Source organism: Podarcis bocagei (genome assembly GCF_964188305.1).
Source record: "Podarcis bocagei genome assembly, chromosome: 3".
Classification (NCBI taxonomy): domain Eukaryota; kingdom Metazoa; phylum Chordata; class Lepidosauria; order Squamata; family Lacertidae; genus Podarcis; species Podarcis bocagei.
The window spans coordinates 1093561-1117950 of NC_138127.1; the positions used below are offsets into that span (position 1 = coordinate 1093561).

At 40.9% G+C, this 24390-nt stretch overlaps 1 protein-coding gene across 5 annotated transcripts in view; it reads left to right on the plus strand.

Moving 5' to 3' along the window:
• The window catches only part of MACROD2 (mono-ADP ribosylhydrolase 2), a 996145-nt gene that overhangs the window by 481661 nt on the left and 490094 nt on the right, over positions 1–24390 (plus strand). For all 5 annotated transcript variants that reach the window (XM_081189152.1, XM_081189150.1, XM_081189149.1 and 2 more), the window contains exon 6: positions 17992–18113. In XM_081189152.1, coding sequence (XP_081045278.1) covers positions 17992–18113 — 122 coding nt within the window. The remainder of the gene's footprint in view (positions 1–17991; positions 18114–24390) is intronic.

Here is a 24390-nt window from a genome sequence, read left to right on the forward strand (position 1 = left end):
CTGCCATCCCAAGTAAGACCATTCATAGAGGGTATACAAGACCTAATGAACTGCTGGGACTATGTCACAAGAGACAAATACAGTGGTACATCAGGTCACAGATGCTTCAGGTTACAGACAGTTCAGGTTACAGACTCCGCCAACCCAGAAATAGTACCTCAGGTTAAGAACTTTGCTTCAGGATGAGAACAGAAATTGCGCGGTGGCAGTGGTACCTCAGGTTAATAACAGTTTCAGGCTAAGAATGGACCACCTGAACGAAATAAGTTCCTAACCCGAAATACCACTGTAGTTATTCATTCACAATAAATATTTACTTCAACAGAACCACAGGCAAAGTTACTATGTGACAATATTTTTCTTTTAAAAAAATGGAAGGCCTTACCTGATAAATCCCAGGTTTAGATACAAAGATTAAATTCTGACATTGTGGCAGGTTTGCTAATCTCCAAACCATGCCTTTAAGATTAGTATCGTGCTGCAGGCTCATGTGCTATTGCCTCCCTCTCATGTACGGATTCCATCCTCCCTTTCCTGATTTTGTTGAACCAGAGTTTGCTGGGCGGGTGGATATGATAAATTATGATTTAAATCAGGATTACAAAACATGATTTGAAGTCAGTTCACTAATCATGGTTTGGAAACAATCTCTAGTTAGCCCTAACCATAGTTTGTCTGAATTAAATGTCACAACAAACCATGGTAAGATCAAACTAGGAACGCGAGGAGAGGGAATCCCAGCCCACATTCCCAAACTCTGAAACACTGGAGATTAGATAATTCAGTTTTACCAATCAGGTAAAACTTTCATATGGTCAAGAGTGACTGAATCTTGCTTTCTTCTTTACCCACCATGCTCTTGAAGAAGTATGTGAGTCTCAGGAACTCCTGTACGCATGAGGGCCTCATGATCTTCCCACCTTTTTAATGTAAAAGTATAGCTTTATTCAGGCCATTGTGTGTATGGGTTTCATCGCAGGAAGCTCCTAGTTTGCATGGTGGAGAAGAGGGATGGGCACTTGAGGTTTCCCTGCAGCAGCATTCTCCAACCTGGTGCCCTCCAGATGTTGCTGGACTACAACTCTCATTATCTCTGACCATCGACCGTGCTGGCTTGGGCTTTTGGGGACCAGCTGGGGAAGACTGCTTCACAGCAACAGACTGACTGAATTGCTGATGTGTGATAATGGGGTGCAGTGAAAATGTGGCTTCACTGACTACAAAATGTACACTCCTAAGAGCAGGTCAGTTCAAAATTACATGGGAAAGAAATTTTCACATATAGTATGTGTCAGGGCTGCCTCAGGTCTCAGCTCACAAAAGACCAACGCCAGGTTCTTCTTATATACAAGGATGTTTATTGCAGTTCATTATTGGTTCCACAACCGAGGCGTGCAGCCCCGCGTCTCTTAGCCTAGACGTTTGAAGTCCCCTCTGAATCGGTCCCGCCTCTACACCAGTTTAAGAGGCTTGTGCTAGTCCACCTCTTCCTGTCCTTTCTTTTCCGCAGGGTCTTTCTGCCCCCCTGGGTTCCTTCCCTTCTGCTTTCCCCTGACGCGGATTCCTCAGACGCCTGCTCCCCCCTCCTTCGTGCTTTGGGGCCAGGCTCCTCCTCCGGGCTCTCTGCATTTTCGCGCGCCTCCACATTTGAACTTGGCGCGCGTTCGCTACCCCTGACCTTCCTTTTGACAGTTACACTACTCCCTGTACTACTCTCCTCCCCTTCCGGCAGGACGTCCTGCCCCGATCTCCTTCCCCTGTCTCCTTCCTGCTCTGCTCCGTGTGTCACACTGGGAACTCCGCCCTCTTCACTCCGTTCCTCCTGGGAAGCCGACCCCGATCTCCCACTCCCACTCGGGGTTTCCCTGCTGCTTCCCTGCTCCTGGCAAGTCCCCCTGTGACCCCCCTTGGCTTGACCAGGGGCGCCCCCTTCTGGGAATCCTCCGATTCACTTGAGAGACTCATGGAAGACCTCAAGTCATTGTCATCCTCTTCCTCACTGTCCTGGGATTCTTCCCCATCGCTCTCCGTCTCCCCCCTCACCTGTGCCTCTGTCCCTGAACCCCTGACAGTATGTATTACCCTAGTGCTTTTCAGCCTTGGGTCTCCAGGTGTCATTTAATTACCTTCATCTCCAGCAGGCTTTGTTTGAACTGGATGGTGGGAGTTGTAGTCCAACACCATCTGGGCATCTAAGGTTGAAGAAGAGTGCCCTAGAATTTAGTGGCACTTCAGCTCCTATATGGTTCAGTGGATGAAGGGACGCATTGGGACAGATCTTGGATTGAAATCCCAGCTCAGCTATAAACCTGTTGGGTGACTATGCATTAGCTACTGCGGTTAAAATGGGAATTATAGGGACTTAGACTTGTCTCAGAGGGCTGTTGTAGGGATAAATGAGGTTCTGATTATACAGAATACTGTGGCATTAAAATTGCTGTATAAATGATAGATTATGATAGTTGCTGATAATAACCTAAAATAATGGTTGGACTTCTGAAGAAGGGTTCATTTCTCCAGTGCCTTACAGGTTCTGATAAATCCCTGCCTTTGAGAAATTAACTACTAAATATAGAATTCATTTATTTTCCCGTGGGATTTTTCGTAAGTATAAAGGACTACCACATCACTTTCTTACCGCTCTCCAGCTTTTTCAGTGGAGCTTAAAAATGCATAAAGAAGCGAGTGACGACTTACAAGCAACACGGTCATTTCAGTGTGTGATAAGTTTTCTGGAAACAGATATTTAGAAGAAAGAGAGGCTGCACTTTTAAATATATAATAATATTTGGATAAAGGGAGGCAGTTATCAGTTGATTGACTAATAATAATAATAATAATAATAATAATAAATAATAATAATAATAATAATAATAATAATAATAATAATAATAATAATAATAATAATAATAATAATAATAATAATAATAATAATTTATTATTTATACCCCGCCCATCTGGCTGGGCCTCCCCAGCCACTCTGGGCGGCTTCCATAAAAACCAAAAATACAATAAAATATCACACGTTAAAAACTTCCCTGAACAGGGCTGCCTTAAGATGTCTCCTGAATGTCAGGTAGTTGTTTATCGCTTTGACATCTGCTGGAAGGGCGTTCCACAGGGCGGGCGCCACTACCGAGAAGGCCCTCTGCCTGGTTCCCTGTAGCTTTGCTTCTCACAATGAGGGAACCGCCAGAAGGCCCTCGGCGCTGGACCTCAGCGTCCGGGCAGAATGATGGGGGTGGAGACGCTCCTTCAGGTATACTGGACCGAGGCCATTTAGGGCTTTAAAGGTCAGCACCAACACTTTGAATTGTGCTCGGAAACGTACTGGGAGCCAATGCAGGTCTTTCAAGACCGGTGTTATATGGTCTTGGCGGCCGCTCCCAGTCACCAGTCTAGCTGCCGCATTCTGGATTAGTTGTAGTTTCCGAGTCACCTTCAAAGGTAGCCCCACGTAGAGTGCATTGCAGTAGTCCAAGCGGGAGATAACCAGAGCATGCACCACTCTGGCGAGACAGTCCGCAGGCAGATAGGGTCTCAGCCTACGTACCAGATGGAGCTGGTAAACAGCTGCCCTGGACACAGATTTGACCTGTGCCTCCATGGACAGCTGTGAGTCCAAAATGACTCCCAGGCTGCGCACCTGGTCCTTCAGGGGCACAGTTACCCCATTCAGTACCAGGGAATCCTCCACACCTGCCCGCCTCCTGTCCCCCAAAAACAGTACTTCTGCACTGTATTGCAACTCTTGGGCTAGTTTGGTGGGGTGGAAGGGAGTATTGTATGGGCCCAGGTGAATAGCAAGGCAAAGGGTTTGGGGAACCTGTTCTCCAGATGTTGTATCACAACACCCATCATCTCTGATTATTAGCCCTGTTGTCTGTGGCTGATGGGGGTTGGAAGGCCTATCCCGGGGCTTATAGAACAAAGGGGGGATTTAGTAGAATTCATATATGAGGCAAGTCATAGGCACTGAAGAATAAAGTGGATGGATATTTCTCTTTCCCATTCCTATAACAGAAATTTACACTACTGAAGGAGGCAAAAGAACCTTGGAACTATGTTCTTCAGAAGCATCTAAGGTCCTGCACATATCTTAGAATCCTTCAGGTTTCTTGAGTATTTTTGTAACACTTTTATGTAGTTTAAAGACCAGGTTGTCTGTGAAAGAGTTGAGATTAAGCAATGCTCCACACATTAATTCAACTCAATTTCTCTGTATCAGCTGAAATGTACATATTTTTAGTTTAGTGATGGCAAGCGAGTCAACTGTATGTTTCAGTGTATCACTAAATGATACTTGCTATTCAGAAAAATGATTGCATCTTAATTTTAAGGCAATATTTTAAAGCACAAAAGCCCAACTTCCGTTCTGTAAATCTTGCGAACTCAAGGTCATTTCACCTTATAAACAGAAATCATCACTCTGATGGCAATGGAAAACAGAAAATTAATCAATTTTATTTCTTTTTAAAAACCAGAAAATAAATTAGATATGGGTGTCAGGGAGTAGTTTATGCAGCTGAACTTAATTTAACAAATGTCTGCAGTGCACTAAAAATGCATGGTTTATGTGCAACAATGAGTGTTTTGGAAGCAGAATATTAGGGAAATTAGCATTCTGTATACCAAAGCAGTTCCTACATATAGCCAGCATGGTAACATTTAATATGTAAAAATATCAAAAGGTAATTCAATTTAACTCCCTGTTACCCTTTCTTTAAGTTAATATGGGTGGGCCTTATTGCATGGATTGACTGATAATATTTATAAACATAGCCCTTAGCAATCTCTCTTGTCATTTTATTTTTTTTGTTATTCACATCAACATAGTGCAATAGCGCCTTCCTTAAAATTCATACCATTCATGCCATGATTGACAGGGTACAGCTTCATTATGCAGTTTGCTAGATGGACCAATTATGGCTATGAATACACAAATGGGGTGAATGAAAGGAACACGTAATTGATTCTCAGCTTGGTGTGTTAGTTCGTTAACCATTTTAATGCAGTGCACTCACTTCTAAAAAGCACCAAATGAGTGAAAGTTGTTTGTACTTTTTCTGTTTGTTTGAAAATTCATTAATGCTAATACTTTTCCTGAATACTTGGGAAAGTGAAAAACAGAATATTTGTAAATTGCATCAGTGCCCTCCACATTCATTTTGTGTCAGACGTACACTTTTCAATTTATACTTATGTAAACAAAAGTCATTTTTTCCTCCATTGCTGCCATTCCCTTGTCTGCGGCCTATTCTTCCCCTTTGGTAGGAATCATTACCTTCTGTAAACATTTTTCAGAATTTGCTCCCAAAGATTTATTGACTGGTGTAAATAATGAAAAAGCCAAATGCAACAATTCTAATTTGCCTTAAACAACAACAACAACTCTTATGATGTAATTGATGAGGCAGAATACTATAGACAGTTTCATTTTTCACAGGCCCTCAGGGGACTGCTTCGAAAAGTTGATTAAATCTGCAAATTGCATTAATTTCTACTGTTGCCTGAGCTGTGACATGAATGTTTTAAATATATGTCATACTCACAATATGGCTGAGACCATGTGTGCCTCATTTATGCGCAGTCAAAATGAAACTAGATATAAACATTTTCCTGTATAGCCACTCATTTTGGCCTGCAAGCCAGTTTTATATCTGCTTGCAGTTGGGTTTTTAAGGCTGTTTGGTTTCACAGAAAGCAAGAAATGAAACAAAAGGACCCACATTTATTTCTCTTGGATGTAATCATATGTGAGTATTAATATCAGTTTTTTTGTCCCCGTACCCCTCTTCCAGTGTCTCTGGGTAAATAAATATAGCAAGATGGGTCTATACCCCCCAGAGGCCTTACCCTGTAGACCAACTTTGGCTGAGATTGGTTAGAAGTCAGCCTTCTGTATGACTCCTGAAGTGTTACCCCTTTTTTTGGCAAATGGGTGCCAAAGTCTTTAAAGAGGAAAAAAGACTTCCTCTATGCCACATGTGCCCAAATTCTTCCTTGCTGTTCCTATATTCAGGCAGATGGATATCTGCTTCTTCTGTGCCGATCTCTCGTAGCCAAGTAAGATTGTCTTCCATAAACATGGTTTTAATAGGTTTTAATTCCAGCTGTACCATAGAGTGGCTGCAAAACAACACCTTCAGACGATGCTTCTTTGTGCCAGCCATGTTGGCACTCTCTTTGCAAAGTTGGGCGGCCAAGTGCTTATCACTGTTGTAGTCTAGAAGGAAGGGACATTCTTCTAGACAACAATTTCAGTCAGGGCCTGTGACTCTGTTAGGTCAGTAGCCTAAATATGAGCCAACGGAAAGTTCAGTCAGCCTAGCAAAGCCTGACCTTAGCTGAGAGGTCTAACCACAAGCAACTAATGCTTTCTTGTACAGGCAATGGCCATTTCATGCACGGGTTCTGTTCCTGACCCCAGTGCATGTCGGAGCACATATAAGCATGCTCTGCCCCTTTTTTACCCTGCCCCTGTTCTGCACCCCGTTTCACCACCTTCTGGGTCCTAAAGGACTCATACATTGAGCAGTTGCACGGCAACTGGATGCACCTAAAATGACTGCCACCTGTATCTAACAAATGACCGCGGTATTCATTCAAGGTAACAGTTCAGATTTACTGAGAACTAAGCTGCCTGCGTCTTATCATTTGTATGAAAATACAGCAATATTATATTCATAGTCATTCTTATTTTTTATATTTGTATGACATGTTTAAAATACTTTACCTCTGACCTTTCTTAGATTCTCTGTATTGCTTGATGACCCATTTTGCCCTACAGGCAAGCATGTGGAGAGGGTTAATTGAGAAGTGAATTGACTCACCTTTTTCTTCTCATATGTGATAATTGAGTGGCATTGTCTTTTCAGGTGTTTTGTGGTTTTTCCTTTCCCTCTGTATCTGTGTTTTATTTTTCTACGTTTATATTTATTCTTATTTGTTTACACTCAGCATTTTAATTGTATTTTATATGTGCTTATTTTGATAACTTTTTAAAAACAAACAAACCTGTGCTAGTTTGTGGACTGCCACCAGGCAATGGAATATGAGATTGAGCTTTAAAGCTAGTGCCCACATCTCACAACTTCTGTCGTTCTGCTTCTCTCTCAGACGTGATTTCCTCTTATCATGAAGGAGATTGTCTGAATGGCTCTTTATTCCTTCATTTATGTTGTTGGTAGTTCTTCCTTGTTGTCAACAAATTTGTCAGTAAAAGTAAAGGTGAGTTACATCCCCATGAGCAGTATGGTTTTCATTCTTTTCTCGGCTTGCTTGCGGACACCTCCCCTCTTTCACAGTAGACATTTATTAAACCTTGAAATTTCAGAACTACAGATCTTTGACAAAGTTAGGGTCATCAATATTGTTGTCTTGTTTTCTATCTAAGCTTGCAGACAGTGGGCAGTACTGGGTGCATCTTCAAATATTGGCACAATGGAACTGGAGCATTTGGTCCCATAGGGTGCTGTTTCAGCTGTTATGAATTCAGTATTTGTTCAGATTTGCTGGAAATACATTTTTCAAACTAAGATGAACAACTGGAGCCTACAACATAGAGTTACAGTGCAGCCTGTTTCTGTTCAGCTGCACTCTTTCTCAAGACAATTGCATCTCCCAGTTTCCCATTCCCTCTTTCCAAGAATCAGCTAGCTTTCTATGATGGTTGAAGGTGTTTAGTCCTCACCAGGCTGTTTTCGAACCTTCCCATTAGTGCCTCCCCTCCATACTTCTGTCAATTTTGTAGTTTCTCCAATTCTGCTGATTCCTTTGTTTTATGTGGATGGTGCTGTTGGGCAACATAATGGCTGCTTACTGGGTAATTGGGTGGGTATATTTATTTAAATCCTGGCCAATCTGGAATGTACAGTATATGCTAACCTTTCCTTCTAGGGCACTGTGTTCATTGTCTTTGCTGTGGTTCAATCGTGGTTGCTATTTTCAGAGCCAGAAAGCATTTTTCCTCCAAACAGATTGGCCTTGTCTGGAGGTTTCCCTTCCCCATAGCAATAGTTGCAACATTGGGGGATAAGGCCTTGGGTGGAATCCTTCTAATCTAACATCATGCAGAAGGTGAAGAGGTGTGGTAAATGGGCCATAGAGCTTCCTTCAATGGCTTGGGAGGGTCATCTATGTAAAGCTGTGGCTTGCAGAGGACCCATTAGCTCTGGGCTTGACCGTGTCGTGTGACAGCCCTACACCAAGGGGCTGTGAGGGAATTACAGCCAGTGCCTAAGCCAGATCCAACCTACAACTGGACTCAATAAAGTTGTGGCCAATTTTTTAATTCCACTGTGAGTGGGTCCGCAACAACCCATACTGCGGAGAATCAGCTCACTATTCATTTCATAGGGCTTGCTAGGCAATACATTTTTCCTAGCTTTGAGGATGTCTTCTCCCTCGTTAGTATAGAGTGTTTCAGCGCTTGTTTACATTCCTTGCTGGCATTGTGATCCTCACAGGTTATCACAAATGGCAGCATGCAGACAGCAGGGGACATGAATACAAACAACAAATAGGTGCCATGCTTGATGAACGTTTGAGCCCGGTGCTGTGTGCTGGGATTGTTCTTCCCATTAATTATGCTCTTCTCTCCAAATCAAGATCACTGCACTTTTACTGCTTTATGTTGCACCGTGACTTTAAAGGGGAGAGGGAACTGTGTGTTCCTTTTGTGTGTGAATAATTATGTTGTAGCTGCCTTTCCTATTTAGCCTGGCAATGAGGTCTTTGTAATTTACAAACTCCTTTACTTAGGGGAGCCAGTAGTTCTTACTTTATCTGTTTCTCTGGCAACAACTTCCACAGCAAATGGTGAAACATACACAACTGCCTTCTTTGTTCCTTGCTATAAAGATCGAATTTCTCTGGACCATAATATCCCACTGCTAGATTTTCCAATGGTAGCCACAAATAACCATTGCAGTGAAGGAGTGTTGGATTTAGATCTGGCAGTCTTGGGTTCAAATCTCTACTTCAAAGTCAAAACTTAGATGGTGGCCTTGGATCAGTCACACTCAAGTGTTGTCTACGGTGTGGTCCGTGTATGCTGTCTTGTGCTCTTTGGCAGAAGGATTAAATTAAAAATGTATTTACTTAATATTATTTCTAATACACAATACACATTAATGACGTGTTTTCCTTAATTCTGCCTGGATGGGCACTTGGGAGCAAGGTACACTTTGAGAAAAAAGGACTGTCTTGCAGAGCCAACACTGTGCATTATTAAGATATATTTTCACCTCTCCAATATGATTTCTAATGAACATATTCATGCACCACCCTGAGAAACGCTTTTATGCCACATATATTACTCTTACCCCATTTTTAAAAGAATGTATTCTTAAAACACTTTTCATACAGACACTATTATCTAGCATTTTGTTATTTTCTATTCATGGTTCTTTTTTCTTCCTTCACTGGTGTTTGCAATTTTACCTAATTTGTTCTCATTGCCTGATTTTCACCTGTGTTTTAGTCACTTGCCAAGAGCATTATTGGATGCCTTAGATGAAAGTAAAACTAATGCAGCTGCCTGAACTGTTTTCCTTTCTCCTTCTTTCACTTGCTCTCTTTCTCCCTTCCTCTCCATTTTCAGTGCTATATTTATTAACCTTTAGCGACAATTTGCTTGTTTCACATGTACGTTAGAACATTTTCTCTTCCCTTGCTAATTGCATAACTCTTTGCGGGCATTTTACAATTCTCTGACTTTGTGTCAGTGTTCTGTAGAAAGTACTTAAACTTTTCAGGGTTTTAAAATTTGGCTTTAAAAGAGATGTTTGATGCAGCCTTTTCCTTTATAATTCAATGGGAGCCTGGGGAAGGACAGCCCCACATCTTTTTAGTCCATGTTTGCCTTGCAGTACATCCTAGTTGACTGCTGTTTCTGAAAAGCGTGTTCTCCTTCATAGAGAGCACGTGTTGCGGTGGGGTCTGACAGGCCACCCCTCTGTTGCTGGGCAGGTTAGTTTGGATGACCATCTGCAGTGATTGGGCGGTTGGGATGCTGGGCAAATTTTGGTGTTGCCATTTAGGGGGTTAGACCAAAGGTTATAAAATTAAGTCACGCAGCACTGACTGGGCTCTTTTCCTGCGTGCATCGGAACACCCTCCCACCCTCCCTAATTTAGGGCTTTTGGTTGACCTTGCTATGCCTGTCATGGGGTCGCCTGCTTTTGGCGCAGGGGCCTGGTAGGAATTTTGTCCATTTGGCTGATTGGCTAGTGCCATTTGGTTTTTGCCTATTGCATGGCAAATCGTCACAACTTGTAATGTTGCGGTTAGGCATTGGTTAAAAAATTGGTTTGTGGAGGGGTAAGGATTGGCAGTGCCTGCCCCTCCAATGCTGCTGCAGAAAGGGAATTCCGTTAAAGGAATCCAGGGGCTCGCCATGCTTTCGTCCGTACCCCTGAATGGGGCTTAGGGTCGTGCAAGCCCCCGGGAGCATGTGGGGTGGTGGTGATGAGGGTCTGGTGCCTGGCTCCATGCTCTCCCCATATTATTTCCCCTTACTGGCTTTTGCTGGAATCCGGAAGTCAGTTCTGTCCAGGGGTGGGGGACAGATAGTCTGAACCAATGCCTAAGCAACCACTCACATTTATGTATTTTAATAAAGTTGTGGCCAAAATTATGCAAAAAATATGTGTGAATTGTGAATTATTTAGGGGTGGTTTGGGGGACCTCGACACGCAACAAATGTGACCCTAGCCTATTGTTCAGTGTATGTATCTCAGCTCTGTCCCAACTTGCTAATTTCCTTCTGTTCTTTTGATATGTGGTTGTATGGCCTCGGTTTTCTGAAGGTTACACTAGTCTCCCTCGCACTGCAAACTATAGGCTCTTAAGATATTCTTGCTGTTTGGATTTTGGGCAGTCTATAAGGGCGTATTTTCTGTCCCATTACAGCTCAACACTTGTCTCTAATTGCAAAACTCATTATTACAGTGGAGATTAAGGTTATGTGATGATCACATGCCTGCACTCTCCAAATTTCTTTCTGGTGTTTGGCATATCAGAAATTTAAAAAAAAATAAAATGTTTTTTTTAGTTTAGCTTAGAATATGAACCTTGATGTATGTTAGAAACAGCTGTATTACTAGAGGAATCACTCTCCAATGCATGGCCCATATTGATGGCATACTCACTGTCAAGGGCTGCTGGCCTGATTCTGATTGGAAAAACAATAAAACAGTTGTACCGATTCAAGGACAAATGCAGCAACCTGAACCAGCACACTTCCCGTTGCTGCAGTCTGTTACATCAGTGCAAATGTTTAGTAATTAGTAGCCTTGTTTGCAGCTCTGAAGCCACCATGTAATGTGTGCATATTAATGGAGTGTTTGGACACTGTTAATTATGAATGATGTATTACTTTTGCTGGTCTAGTGCACCAATAAAATGTCAAGCTTGTCTGTTGCAGCACGGTGTGGTGCTGAGTACTTAATGCTGATAAGAAGACCCTACTGCTGTAGCCTACTTGTATGGTATATTCAAGCATTTAGCAGAATTAATAAAATGAAGCTTCTCTGTGTTAGGCATTGGGGGGGGGGGGCTGTAACCATAAAAGAAAAAAACATTTCACATGCATAGAAATTTGGTTTTACACCGTTCACTGAGCAAGCTGTTATGGTCAAATACTGTAAACAGCTGTAATGAAAGGGTTTCCAGAATGAAATGTGGAAACAGATATTTCTCCCTGTGCATTTCCATGTTTATTCCACCGGCAACTGTTCTGAGTTTATTATTGTGCTGCATAAAATACACATGGAATATAATGCTTAGCCTAGCTGAAGGGTAAAGCCAATGTCCCTGTTTTGATCACTAGTTGTCATCCTTCTTGTCACCTGCCAAGTGTTAAGTGTCAACTTCAGATTTCAGTTTTTGGGAACAATTTTAACAGGCTTTGCTGTTAAGTATTGTAGATGTAATAATGAAACTAAATAATGCAGTTTTGTTCCTGTAACTAGAGGAAATAACTATGATTAAAAAGGAAAGATTGTTATTTCTCGTTTTTGTGTGCTTCTCAGTGTGATTTTTACAGCAGTTAGAAAGTTTAGCTGTGTAAATCTGGTTTGTGCCAAGCACACAGAATTTACTGACGATATGAATTCCCTAGTGGGAGTTGCCCATTGGCAGTCAATTGAATCTTAACATTTGTTGATCTACAAAGAAAATTGAAGAATTTAAACGTGGTTTCAGTCTGGCAGGCTTGGGAGAGCCTGGGAATACTATATAATGCTAGGCGGTAAGTTTCCGTGGTAGCCATGTTGTAAAAATTGAAAGTTGTTGGGTATTTTTTTAAGGTTGAGAATAGTGAAAAATCATCCATAATTATGACTGCTGGTACACACTTGTAGAATAAGAGAGGGAGAGGAAGTACCCACTGAAAATATAGTTAATGATAATGGAATTGAAGATGAGAGAGGCTGTGGCTGGAAAGATGAGAGAGGCTGTGTGCTTTTGTAGGTATGTTCTATGTCACCAGAGTCAGACCCAATAGAAATATTCCTCTGGCACCATGGCAGGCACAAAACATTCCTCTTATTTTTTTTTTTTTAAAAAAAATTTTTTTATTGCGTTTCTTTCCATAGGTGAACAAGTTTGTTTGAACAGCAACATACAAGAAACATTTTCTATATATATATAAAGAAAAACAGAAAAAAAAGAAAAAGTCATTGTAGAATTTTTTTCGACATCTTTTTGGACCTCCTCACATCCTCTCAACATTGCATTCATCATTCCAACCAGTTCAGCAATTTATTATCTTATTTCCCAACTTAATTATGCCTTTGTATTTATTATGTTACCAATTTCAGAAATTTGTAATTTAGTTTTAACACTCTTAATAAACATAATATTTTGTTTCTAGTTTGTCTCATTTTTTTCCATCAATACTTACTTTATCATTTACTTAAAATAAATTGCAGAAGCATAACGTTTCTTAATCGTGCGCAATCTTAACACTCAAACAACTTATAATGTTTTTGCAAATAGTCCTTAAATTTTTTCCAGTCCTCCTCCATTGTTTCTTCGCTCAGATCTCGAATTCTGCCAGTCATTTCTGCCAGTTCCATGTAGTCCATCAGCTGCGTCTGCCAGTCCTCCAGTGTGGGTAAATCTGGTGTCTTCCAGAACTTTGCGATAAGAATCCTAGCTGCTATGGTTGCATACATAAACAAGGTTCTGTCTTTCTTTGGCACCTTCCGGTCCACCATGCCCAGAAGAAAGGCCTCTGGTTTCTTAGAAAAGGTATATCTGAATACCTTTTTCAGCTCATTATGTATCATTTCCCAAAAGGCCTTTACTTTCGGACAGGTCCACCAGAGGTGAAAGAATGTCCCTTCTGCCTCCTTACATTTCCAACACTTATTATCAGAAAGATGATATATTTTAGCCAACTTGACTGGGGTCATGTACCACCGGTATACCATTTTCATAATGTTCTCTTTCAAGGCACTGCATGCCGTGAATTTCATACCGGTGTTCCATAACCTTTCCCAGTCCTCAGACATAATGTTGTGTCCTACATCCTGTGCCCATTTTATCATAGCAGATTTAACTGTCTCATCCTGTGTGTTCCATTTAAGCAGCAAGTCATACATCCTCGAAAGTACCTTAGTCTTTGGTTCTAGTAACTCCGTCTCCAGTTTCGATTTCTCCAACTGGAAACCCACTTTTTTGTCCATTTTAAATACCTCTTGAATTTGAGCATAATGTAACCAATCTCGCACCTTGCCTTTTAATTTGTCCTGGCTTTGGAGCTTCCAATTATCTCCAACTCTTTCAATCAGTTCCCAATATTTTGGCCAGTAGGCCTCCATATTGGGCTTTTTTTTAGAAATCTTGGCTTCCACAGGTGATAACCACCTCGGGGTCTTACTTTCTAATAAGTCCTTGTACTTCATCCAGACGGCAAAAATTGATTTTCTGACAATATGGTTTTTAAACAATTTATGAACCTTCGCCTTGTCATACCACAAGTATGCATGCCAACCATACACATTATCAGACCCTTCCAGATCTAGGACATCGGTGTTTTCCAACAGGAACCAATCCTTCAACCAGCAGAAGGCTGCAGCTTCATAGTACAACCTTAGGTCCGGCAGGGCAAACCCCCCTCTTTCTTTTGAGTCAGTTAGTATTTTAAATTTTATTCGGGGTTTTTTGCCCTGCCAGACAAACTTAGAAATATCCTTCTGCCATTTTCCAAAACATTCCATTCTGTCCACGACCTGAAGGGTTTGAAATAAGAATAGCATTTTTGGCAAAACACACATCTTTATAGCTGCGATTCGACCTGACAAGGTAAGTTTCAATCTTGACCAGATATCCAAGTCTTTTTTAATTTCCAACCAACATTTTTCATAATTATCTTTGAAAAGGTTTAAATTTTTAGTGGACAAGTATACCCCCAGGTATTTCACTTTTTTAACCACACTTAGCTCTGTCTCTTTCTGATACCCCTCTATCTCTGTAGGTGTCAGATTTTTGACCAAAACCTTAGTTTTTTGTTTGTTTAACTTAAATCCCGCCACCCGGCCAAACTCCAAAATAAGTTCCAAAACTCTTTTTGTGCTAGATACTGGCTCCTGTACTGTCAAAACTAGGTCATCTGCAAAGGCTTTCAGTTTGTATTGTTTCGCTCCGACCTCTATACCTTGCACCAGCTGGTCCTCCCTAATCATATTCAGCAATACCTCCAGAACAGAAATAAATAGCAGAGGGGATAAAGGGCACCCCTGTCGTGTCCCTTTTTCAATTTGGAGTTCATCCGACACCACATTGTTCACTATCAACTTGGCTTTTTGCTCTGAGTAAATTGCTTCTAGTCCATTTTCAAACCCCCGTCCCACTCCCATCCCCTTCAAGTTTTTCTTCATAAACATCCAAGAAATGTTGTCAAATGCTTTCTCCGCATCAATAAAGATTAAAGCAGCCCTTGTGTTTCTAATTCGCAACAGCTCCAATATATCAATAATATTCCTGGTGTTATCAGACATGTGTCTACCAGGGAGAAAGCCTGCTTGGTCCTTGTGAATTACTTCATTTAATACGTTTTTAAGTCTACTTGCTAAAATGTCTGCAAATATTTTGTAATCCACATTCAGGAGTGAGATGGGACGGTAGTTCTTAAGCTGAGTCTTTTCCTTCTCTGACTTGGGAATCAATGTGATGAATGCTTCTTTCCACGTTTCCGGTGCCCTTCTCCCCTCCATAATCTGGTTGCAAACCTCCAACAACGGTTGTATCAAACAATCCTTCAAAGTCTTATAATATTTGGAGGTGAGACCATCTGGGCCTGGAGATTTGCCAAGTTGCATATTTTGGATGGCACCTTCAATTTCCTGTTGAGTTATTTTACTGTTGAGAATTGATCTTTTATCTTGACTTATTTTGGATAGTCCATTTGTCCTCAAGAATTGGTCTATTTCCGATTCTTTCTGAGGCCCCTGTGCATAAAGTTCTTTGAAATATCTGTGGAAGCACTTTCTTATTTCTTCTGGTTTCTGAACTATTTTTCCTTGAATCTCCAGGTTTGTAACTGTGTTTAGCTTTTGTCTTTTTTTCAATTGCCAAGCTAACAACTTTCCACATTTATTTGCTGATTCAAACGATCTCTGCTTCATTTGTTTAATTTTCCACTCAATCTCTTGATTAATCAATTTCGAATATTGTGCTTGATGGAATTTGATCTCTCTTAGCACCTCTTTTGACTTCGGATTAGTTCTCAGCTTTTTCTCTCCTTCACTTATTTTCTCTAGAATTTTTTCCTTTTTTCCATTCCAAAATTTTCTCTTTATTGTATTCTGTTGTATCAGAAACCCTCTCATTACAGCTTTGCTTGCGTCCCAGATTATTCTTTTCTCCACCGTAGTGTTCAAATTTATTTCAAAGTAGTCCTTTAGCGTTTTTTGGGCCTTCTTAACGATCTCTTGATCTCTTAGCAAGGTGTCATTCATTCTCCATCTGAAGGATCCAGTTGGGAAAAGTCTCAATTCCATTTTTAAGGCATTATGGTCGGAGCAGGTTTTTGGGCAGATTTCCACTTTTCTCGTTTTCGGGGCCAGCCCTCTAGATATCCAAATTTGGTCGATTCGTGTCCATGACAAGTGGGCCTCAGAAAAGAAGGTTCCTTCTTTACCCAAGGGGTTCCTAGTCCTCCAAATGTCAATCAAGTCCATATTGTCTGTCATTTCAAAAAAGGTTTTAGGGAGTCTGCCGTCTGTTGTTAAATTTTGATTTTGGGATTTGTCCATATTTGTAGACACCACCCCATTCATATCTCCCATCACGATAATATTAGAATAGTCCAAATAGTCCATCATTGTCTCATGCAGCTTCTTATAAAATTCTGATTTTCCATCATTTGGCGCATAAACTCCTAATATCAAAATCTTTTCCCCTTGTGTTTGGATTTCGATTGCGAGAATTCTTCCATGATCATCTTTAAATAAGAATTTTGGTGATAGGTTCTCCTTTGCATAAATTACAACACCTCTTTTTTTGACTTTGTCTGATGAGATAAATTCTTGGCCAAGTCTTTTATTAATTAATACTTTCCTGTGGAGCCTAGTCACATGTGTTTCTTGAAGGCATATTACATCCAATTGTTCTTTTTTCAAAATATGGAATATCCTCCTTCTTTTTTCCGGAGAATTCCCGCCATTTATGTTCCAGCTAAGTAGCTGCAGAGACATCCTGTTCTATTTTAAACGTTCTTAAGATGGGGTGCCTTCCTTTTGCTCAGATCCCGAGGGTGCAGGCGTTGGCCCGCTTTCAGGCAATATTGGTGCTGGTACAGCTGGAAGCCAATCCACTCCTTTTTGGAGATCTTCTCCGTGGTCGTGAAGGAACTTTTGGTTATCTTCAGGTGTTCTAATTTTAACCTTCCTTTCTTTGTAGGTGAAGGATAATCCTTGTGGAAACTCCCACCTGTAGGGAATTGCGTTGTATCTCAGCAATTTTGCTAGTTCTGAATAGGTGGCTCTAAGATCCAACAACTGTCTCGGGATATCTCTATAGATTTCCACCCTTTTGTCTTGTATTTCAATTGCTTTTTTGAAATGAAGACCTAGGATCTTATCCCTCTCTTCCTTTGATCTTAAAATTATCAAACAATCTCTGGATCTATCTTTCTTTACCACTCTTCCCAGTCTATATGCCGAGACAATCTTAAAATCTGTGTCTTCCTTTAAACCCCAGAACTTCGAAAATTCTTGTGTTAAGTATCCAATCAAATCTCCTTGCTCTAGTTCCGGGATGCCTCTCAATTTGATGTTACTCTCGCGATTTTTCAGTTCCACCATTGACAGATAAACTTGTTGTTCACAGGCACAAAACATTCCTCTTAGACTGGTTCCACATTGGTTTGCTGATAGCACATGATAAACTGCATTGTGTGAAATCTTAATTACCAATTTCACCTCTGGCATGCATGTTCTGATGGGAGATAGGGAAGCCCCAATGTGATTAGGGCAAATCACACGTATCTAACAGTATGAACTTTACCAAGGTAATGTGGAGCTATGTTCTGGCAGCGGAGGGGGAAAGCATTTTACAGGTGTCAGCCATGCCACCACAATACCATATGAACTGGGCACAGGAAAGTTAGGGAAGCAGAGAAGAATATCAGGATTTGCACATGTAAAAGCCAGTCAGTACAAGGAAGGTCCAGATAAGTGAGCAAAATAATGAAAGAGAAAGTTGATTATTATGTCATAGCTTAAATGTTTCAGTAAGTACTGTCTGCTAATTTGGGGACATAAAAAAGACAGCCTCATTCTTGCATTGTTCCTGAGTTCTGTTTTACCTTCAATGTCCTGAGTTAAATGTTGCCTTTATAGCTATCATTTATTTGTTTTCTGTGCTGTATCAGTGTCTTCTGCCTTAGCCCTATAGATTTAGAAGCTCATCTTTTAACATTTTGTATGATCCTATTGAAGATCTGATAACATTAACTTGATTTTTTAATTATTCTTGCAGATGTCATTCATACTGTGGGCCCTATAGCAAGAGGACATATTAGTGATAGCCATAAGGAAGACTTGGCAAATTGCTATAAGTCCTCCCTGAAATTGGCCAAAGAGAACCTCATCAGATCTATTGTAAGTACTTTGCAATATTTATCATTTGTAGTTTGTCTTCGGGAATGATGCATTGACAGCCTTCCATAAATCTTGAAAACAGTCAATATTTGCTATATGTTGCATTGTGGCATTGTAGGAATTAATGGAAGAATATTGCATGTAAAATAAATAAGAGCATTTGAAAGGCTATTACATTCAACACACTGCCCTGCTAAAAATCCAGACCTAAACATATATGCTGCTGAAATTTTGGGTTCATTAACTCTTTATTTAAAAATCCTACTCAAGCATGTTCATTTCTATTCATGTGCCAAGCATCCCTACTTGCTCTTGTGATTTCTAGCTAGTTCTGTTTGGTATTATCCCTGTTTTTGTGTAAGTCGCTACATTATCTTATTGTTGTTGTTTTTATTAACTACCACAAGCTATTGTGATGGACACTAACATAATATGTCTTCTAAGATTCTTTCTTTCTTTAAATATAAAATTTTATTTAAAACAAAGATAAAACAACTACACACAGTCAGAGAATCAACTCCGACCACTGGATTTCATTATTAATGACAATTGTTTTCTTCAGACTCAAAACCAGTGTTTTATACAAAACCATTCCTCTTACTACACTGTCTAAGGCTACAATTCTGTATGCTTGAGAGGGAGTAAATCCTACTAATTCAATAGGGCTTACATCTGAGCAAACATATATTGGATTGCATTGTTTGTTCACACATGATTCCAGATAAGAGGATTATATGTAATTATTCTAATCAACATATTTTTTCTGTATATAGTTTTTATGTTGAGGGCACTAGCTGTAATATTATTTTTTATGTGGATGCTAACAGCAGCCCATCATCAATTTCTGATGAATGTTTTTGACAAGCAGGTTATTCTTGGATAGTGACACAATGTTCACCTGTTGCACAGATTCTGCATTTGGTAACCTACAATGATGCACACATTTTCAGTATATTTCTCTTGTAAGCATCCATGTGACCCAACACTTTCTCAGTGTTAATGAGCAGACTTGGTTTCTGCAAAAACACCAAACAGAAAAGCCCACACCATTCACTATCATCACCATGTTGCAGTGGATATCCAAGCTTTTCTAGACTGACTTCTTCAGTTTCCAGAGTGGTTTAACAATCAGTGCCTCTTCACAGCACAGACACTCTGAGAATTGTAGCTCTGTGAGGGGCACTAGAGGCTTCCTAACAACTCCCAGAATTCTTAACAAACTACAACTCCCAGAATTCTTCAGGGGAAGCCACGAATGCTTAAAGTGATATGGTAGTGCTTTACATGCATGGTCTGAATGTGGCCTAGCTCAGTCCCCTGCTTGATTCAGAAAATCCAGCATTATCTACTGCAATTATTAAGTTTGCAGATGACACCACCATAATGGGTTTAATAACAGGTGGCGATGAATCAGTGTATAGAGGGGAGGTCCAAAAAATATCTACATGGTGCCTAGGGAACAACTTGCACCTTAATATCAGCAAGACAAAGGAGATGGTTTGGACTTTCGGAGAAGAGAGGAGAACTAGCCCCGCTGTACATCGGGGAGGGCTGTGTGGAGAGAGTCTCTTCCTTTAAATTCCTAGGAGTTTATCTCAGTGAAGACCTTACTTGGAAAATAAATACAACCCAGGCAGTTAAGAAAGCCCAACAGAGACTCCATCTCCCCAAAGTATTGTGGAAGACGATGTCAATCAACATTTGATGATCTCCTTCTACCAGTCAACAATAGAAAGTGTACTTTCATACTGCATCACGGTGTGGTATGACATCATCTGATAGGAAGTGCCTACAGAGGGTGGTGAATACAGCACAAGATATTATGGGCCGTGAATTTGCTGGATGAAATAGCGGAAATAACGTTGCCTCAGGAGAGTGAGGAAAATTCTCACACCCTGGCCGGCACTTTCTTGATCCCCTGCCCTCAGGCAGAAGATATAGAAGCATGATTAGTTGCACCAACAGGGTAAAGAACAGCTTCTATCCGTGGGCTGTTAGGCTGCTGAATTAAAAGATAACAATAGGGCAACTGATTTTCAGGTTTGGTGTGTGTGTGTCAGTAAACGAGGGGAATTAAGACTAAGAGAGCTGCGTGGGGGGTGCTCATGTAATCTCACTGTATACAAGTTGTACAAGTGACAGTAAAGTATTTCAATATTTCAAGTTAGAGCATTCCTGACAGTTGGTGGTTCAGCCTCTCCAGTGGAGGAGAACCCATCACACCCCCACACTCCCGGTGCAGTTGGTTAACCCTACAGTTAAGAAGATTCTTCTAATGTTCAACTGAAATCTACTCTCTCATTAGATCTATTCCCACCCTTTAGAACAGCAGGGTTTTGCCCTCTTCCATGTGACAGCCCCCAAGAGTTCTATTATACTCAGTCTTCTCCAGGTTAAATATGACCTGTCCCTTCAACCTTTCTCATAGCATTTGTTTTACATATCCCTGACCATCTTTGTAACAATTTGTGTACATCAACATCCTTCTTAAAAGTGCAGCACCCACAACTGGAGAGGGTACTCCCTTTAGCTTCCCTGCTGTCCACTACATAGAAAGGTCATAGCTTAGCTGTACAGCTTAAACTTTTCATTCAAAAGATTCCATCTAGGGCAGGGAGAGATTTGTTGCCTGTGGACAACAGCATAGACAATATTGGCAAGATACTGGTTTGACGCAGTATAAAGACAGCTTCCCATGTTCCACTAATAGTGAGGAAAAATGGGTAATGGATACAGGTGCATACATACCTTGACATGTGTACAAAACATGCTAAAGGACCAGGGATCAGGTCAATGGCAACCTTGCCACTAGGCTGAATAAGGCAGCTGATTTGGGGGAGTCATGAAAAGGCATCAAATAGTTATTTAAATGTACTATTATTGTAATTTTACTGCCAGGATGTGGGAGAGGCTCTTTTTTATTATTATCTTAGGTGCCAAAATATGTTGGCTGACCTTGGTTTTCTTAAGTTGGCTTGTTGGGGGCACTATTTGCCTAAGGTAAAGGTAGCAAAATACCATTGATTGACCCTCAGGTTTTCTCCCCTCCTGCCATTAGATGGCATCCTCTTTAAGTAGCAACTTCATTCTTTTGGTCTGTTGCATCCAGTGTTTGCACCTACAGGGGTGTGCACACCTGTCCAGAAGATAAACCAGAAGGGGAAATTAGAGAGCTCTAATTTAAAAAAACTTCTTTTATATTTGCTGTAACTGCATTTATATTGCCCTAAGTTTTTGTGAGATTTTACTTTTTTACTTGGTAAACTGAGAGATAGCTTTGGAAAGAACAGTAGTTTATGAATCTTTAAATGATAAATTGCCTAGTTGGCCACCCGTCTGAATCCATTCAATGAAGAAGCAATACCAGCTGGCAAAACAAATTCATCTGATATTTGCGAGCAACCTCCAAGGACTATGTGGAAATCTGCCATGTAACTGAGGCAATAACTTTAGTGGAGAAGACAACATTATGAATATGTTCACTGCTATTATGGATATGTTCACTGGCCTATTGCATTTAGCATAGTTTTAGAATTCATTAGGGACGCGGGTGGCGCTGTGGGTAAAACCTCAGCACCTAGGGCTTGCCGATCGCATGGTCGGCAGTTCGAATCCCCGCGGCAGGGTGAGATCCCATCTTTCGGTCCCAGCTCCTGCCCACCTAGCAGTTTGAAAGTACCCCTAAGTGCAAGTAGATAAATAGGTACCGCTTTATAGTGGGAAGGTAAACAGCGTTTCCGTGTACTGCGCTGGTGCCGGCTCGCCAGAGCAGCTTCGTCACACTGGCCACGTGACCTGGAAGTGTCTCCGGACAGCGCTGGCCCCCGGCCTCTTAAGTGAGATGGGCGCACAACCCTAGAGTCGGACACAACTGGCCCGTACGGGCAGGGGTAACTTTACCTTACTTTTTAAGAATTCATTAAGTGAGTGAGATATTATCTGCTCTCTCTCTTTCTTTCTTTGTCGGAAGCCTACATTTCTGCTGTACTTGACGAAGTTCATATGGTCCCCTGAACCAGTGCTAATATAGAGAAACTTCTTAGTACATCAAGGCTTTCGTTCCTTTCAGCCCCTGCATGTGGTTGACAGGTGCTCAAGCCGATGTGTCAGCTGAAGCCTGAGGTATTGTTAAACTGAAAATTTGAGAAGTACGCAGACAACAAGGGCTGAACATGAAACAAAAGGGATTATCTAAAATTCACAATGAAAACAGAATATAAAGTTAGCATTGTCTCTCTTTCATCCACAAGGCAGGCATTTGTCAAGACTGTTATGAAAATAGAAAAGTTTTATACACAGAAAATAACTGAGCTGTGAAAAACTGTCAGTCTTTTGTACAATATACGGTGTTAAAAAAAAAATCTAAGCCTGGTCTTCACCATATTGGATGCAGTGATTTGTAACTCAGCATCTTGGGTTCCTCTGGACCATAAGGAGAGAAGCTTAAGCACATGCCTAACTCAGTTGTTAGAGCATGAGACTTTTAATCTCAGGGTTGTGGGTTTGATCCCCACATTGGGTAAAAGACTAGGGACCTTGTGGTCCCTTCCAACTCTATGATTCTATGAGGACAAGTGACCCCTTCCTGAAAAACGTATTTCCCCCGATTCATGCAAGTCAGATGCATTCAAGTCAAATGCAAGTTACACATGCAAGTCAAAATGTGTTCTTTTATAAACCACTCTACCTCTTACACGCTGTTGTATCTAAAATTTCCATTGTGCTGGCTGGGTTGGATGGGTGTTGTAAGGGCACAAGGTTTCCCAAGGATGCCTTGTATGGCTAAGGACTTGACCCACGTCTCACATTACATATAAATAGATCTTGACATTAAGCAGAGAGCAGGAAAAACAGGATAGTTATGTTCTTCCTTCACCATCATCAACAAAGAAGGAAGGTTAGCTCCAGCCACTTAATAGCTGCTGACAGCGTAACTGATAGGGTTTTAAGTTGGGTTCCTTTTTTTGTTTGTGTAAAGAGCACATTAAGATAATTTGCAATGTGTTCTGTGTTCCTGCAGATAGTTTCTACCTTAATGTCCATGAGAACACTAGCTTGAAATTTTAATATTTGTACTGAACATTGTATGATCTCTCTCTGATGCTTTGCAATTATTAAGCCAGCTGAAAATGAGGTGGCGTATGGTGACAGGGTCCTTCACTATATTCGTTTGCCACCTCAATTGTTCCCCACTCAAATGAGTCTGCATTCTTACATTTTAATTCCCTTGTAGTCTCGAATTACATTATGGAACTGTCAAGTAAATTATATTTTCTTATACAGTTCCTCAGCTGAGAACGTTGCCATAGTAATGAGTTTCTAATCTAAAAAGCCTACAAGTCGGCTTTACTCTGCCACCTGACTTTTTTTGATGGAAACTTCCATCCGTCCTTCATGAGATTCACTTTGAAGGGAGCTGCCTCAGCTTCCTATTCACCAGCTCTTGGGAGTATTTGCATGGAGACATGTTAGATCTTTATCCATATTCTCATTGATCTTGCATTCTAAAATATTTATCTTGCAGCCTGATCCCCAGCACATTTATTTGGAAGTCCCAGTGAGCCCCATAGGACCTACTTGCTATTAGGCCGATTCAGAATTGCAGTCCTAATTTCTCAGTCTTCCCCTTAAATATTTGTTGGCTGGGGGGGACCCCATTTCAGATACCAGCAAGATGTGAGGTTTTAGCAGTGATGACAGTTGTAATTAACGCCGCTGCAATATGTTTATATCTGATGACACTGTAGCAGCTGGTAGATTAATAGCCAGGTTTGGTTGGGGTTTTTGGGGTGGGTGGGAATTGTGATGAGGAAAATAAGATTAGAACTCTGGCAGTGGAGTTGAGGTTCCTGACAGTGAGTTTTCTTTGATGTCTTGAGATGGAATATTTATGAGGGTTCTAAGAAGATAGACAGTAACAACATGCCTTTCCTATTATGTTTGTACAGAGGACTGTTATACCATAATTCCCAGTTGCGCACTCTTATATTCTCTAGATATGAAAACAGAATTATGAAGCCCCATTGTTTGTGATGCAAGTTGGTTGGTATCCATTCCTCCATTATGGTTGAGGAGGTGGTGGGGAGTCTTTTGGGACTTTACATTTAGTTCATTGGAAGCAACTTATGCCACCTCTTTGCTGGCATAACATTTTACCATCACTAAGAGTGAGATGGAGATCTGAGGGCCACAACCCTAATAATCCGACTTTTGGCTCTTGGTCCGTGTAGTTGCACCAGTTTCATGGTTCCACTAGGATAAATGTGGTGCTATAATG